Here is a 1,812-nt window from a genome sequence, read left to right as displayed (position 1 = left end):
TTTTTTTTTTTTTTTTTTTTTTAAACAAAAAAACACAAAAATTACATCTGACAACTATCCTGAAAAAGACAGCAAGCATTCATATCACAATTCACACCATGAGAACATCCACCATATTCAGACGACAGTACATGACCATATTAAGAAGAAATGTAATGCACTGACCTTGAATAAGCTGTTGGTAGAACTGAGGCTCAATCGTCCCCACTGCCATATACTTTCCGTCAGAAGTACGGTATGTATCATAGAATGGAGCGCCACTATCTAGCATGTTTTCTCCACGAGGACGATTCCACAGGCCGAGGCTTCGGGACTTCCACATGAAGGAGCCGACATATGCTGCACCTTCCACCTACACATAAAACAAGAGGGGTGTTCATAAAAAACATAAAATTTTATCCAAAAAATACAATATATTCCATTTAAAATTGTAATCCATTATTCTGTCATGCTAAGCTTTGGATAAAGCAACAAGGTCACTAAGGAAACATTATGAAGGGCTAAATCCTCATTAAAACGGTAGTTGTCATACATATTCATCAGATTCAATTTACAATAACTTCATATGCAGCAAATGGTGCAGATAATCACATATATTTACATACATGACCGCACTGAAAAAGATAGAAATGGGGTACGATGGGGGAAGATTTAAGCAACTTTGTAATTCAAGCACACCACAGTAAAACACAGCCTGCATTTCTGTAGAGGTTTGTCAGTAGTTTAATTTCTACATCCATGGCACAGCGGACTAGAAAGCAACCATATCATGAGTAATCAAAATGTCTTTGATCTTTTATGCATAATAAAGCTTGATCATGTCCTATGAAAACAATGTAACCTTCAGATATTTCATCCTCAGTCCACAAAAAGCATTTATTGAAACTAACCATCAAAAACTTAGTTAATTTTGCAGCGGTATGCAGAATTAATTAAATACATGACTGTCCACGCTTATGAAAAATGGATTACATTTATTTTTAACAATGTCTCTGATTTTTTTAGTCTGATTTCAAGAGTTTGTGTGGCATATTTCAGCATTGATTTTGTGAACCAGTCACAATGTAATACCGTAGTCTTCACAAAGGCTGTTATTAAAAGAAGGGGAAGGTAAAAAACTATATTTGACAACAATAAACTCTCAAAGGCAGCGGCAGAGAAAGCAATACATATTGTTAATAATTTCACATGCAGTGGGGACATTTCTCAATGGGGAAGAAATAAAAAAAAATAATCAGGCTGTTTATTTCAGACAAAGGGTGAAAATGGCAATGATAAACTAGAATTTGACTGTCTTACACAAATAAACTAACTAGCCTAAGTAGACTTATGTCAAATATGTATGATATGACCCCTTTAAAGAATTATAGCACTTAGATCTTGAACTGAATTTTTTCTGAATGACAAATTTGGCATCAAGGCTGAGGTTAAAGGGTCTGTAGCAAGTGTTCCAGAAACATTTTCACACATGAAAAGAAATGTTTGTAGGTCAAATCTCTCACAAGATGCATGCATAAATAAATATGCATTTCAAAGACTGTGACCTTGCCAAATTAACTTTAATATGGATATACTTCATATATTTCCCAGTGAGCCCAGCCTTCAAAGAGAAATTGACAATCTGGGTTTCTATTTGTGCCCATGATTGGCCTGACCACCAAGAAGTCACTCTCCCAGAAGATGCTTGGCCTAATACTGAATGCTTTATCACGTTATGCCTCAAAAAGCTATTTTTTTCACACTTCCACCTTTCCTATTGGTCAGAGAAAGGCGTTCAGCAAAGTGGAATATTTAACTATAGTTTTGTAAAAA

General features: G+C 35.2%; 1 protein-coding gene across 1 annotated transcript in view; it reads right to left on the bottom strand.

Moving 5' to 3' along the window:
- Positions 1 to 54: 54 nt before the first annotated feature.
- LOC107577186 (alpha-methylacyl-CoA racemase-like) overlaps positions 55 to 1,812 on the bottom strand; it is a gene marked incomplete at its 5' end in the record, with an annotated part of 5,841 nt that continues 4,083 nt past the window's right edge. The window contains 2 exons of the mRNA XM_016263287.1: positions 55 to 59; positions 166 to 352. Coding sequence (XP_016118773.1) covers positions 55 to 59; positions 166 to 352 — 192 coding nt within the window. The remainder of the gene's footprint in view (positions 60 to 165; positions 353 to 1,812) is intronic.

Source organism: Sinocyclocheilus grahami, unplaced genomic scaffold (assembly GCF_001515645.1).
Source record: "Sinocyclocheilus grahami isolate Dianchi unplaced genomic scaffold, SAMN03320097.WGS_v1.1 scaffold5354.1, whole genome shotgun sequence".
Classification (NCBI taxonomy): Eukaryota; Metazoa; Chordata; class Actinopteri; order Cypriniformes; family Cyprinidae; genus Sinocyclocheilus; species Sinocyclocheilus grahami.
The sequence above is the reverse complement of the archived record's forward strand: the minus strand, read 5'-3'. Positions and strand labels throughout refer to the sequence as shown.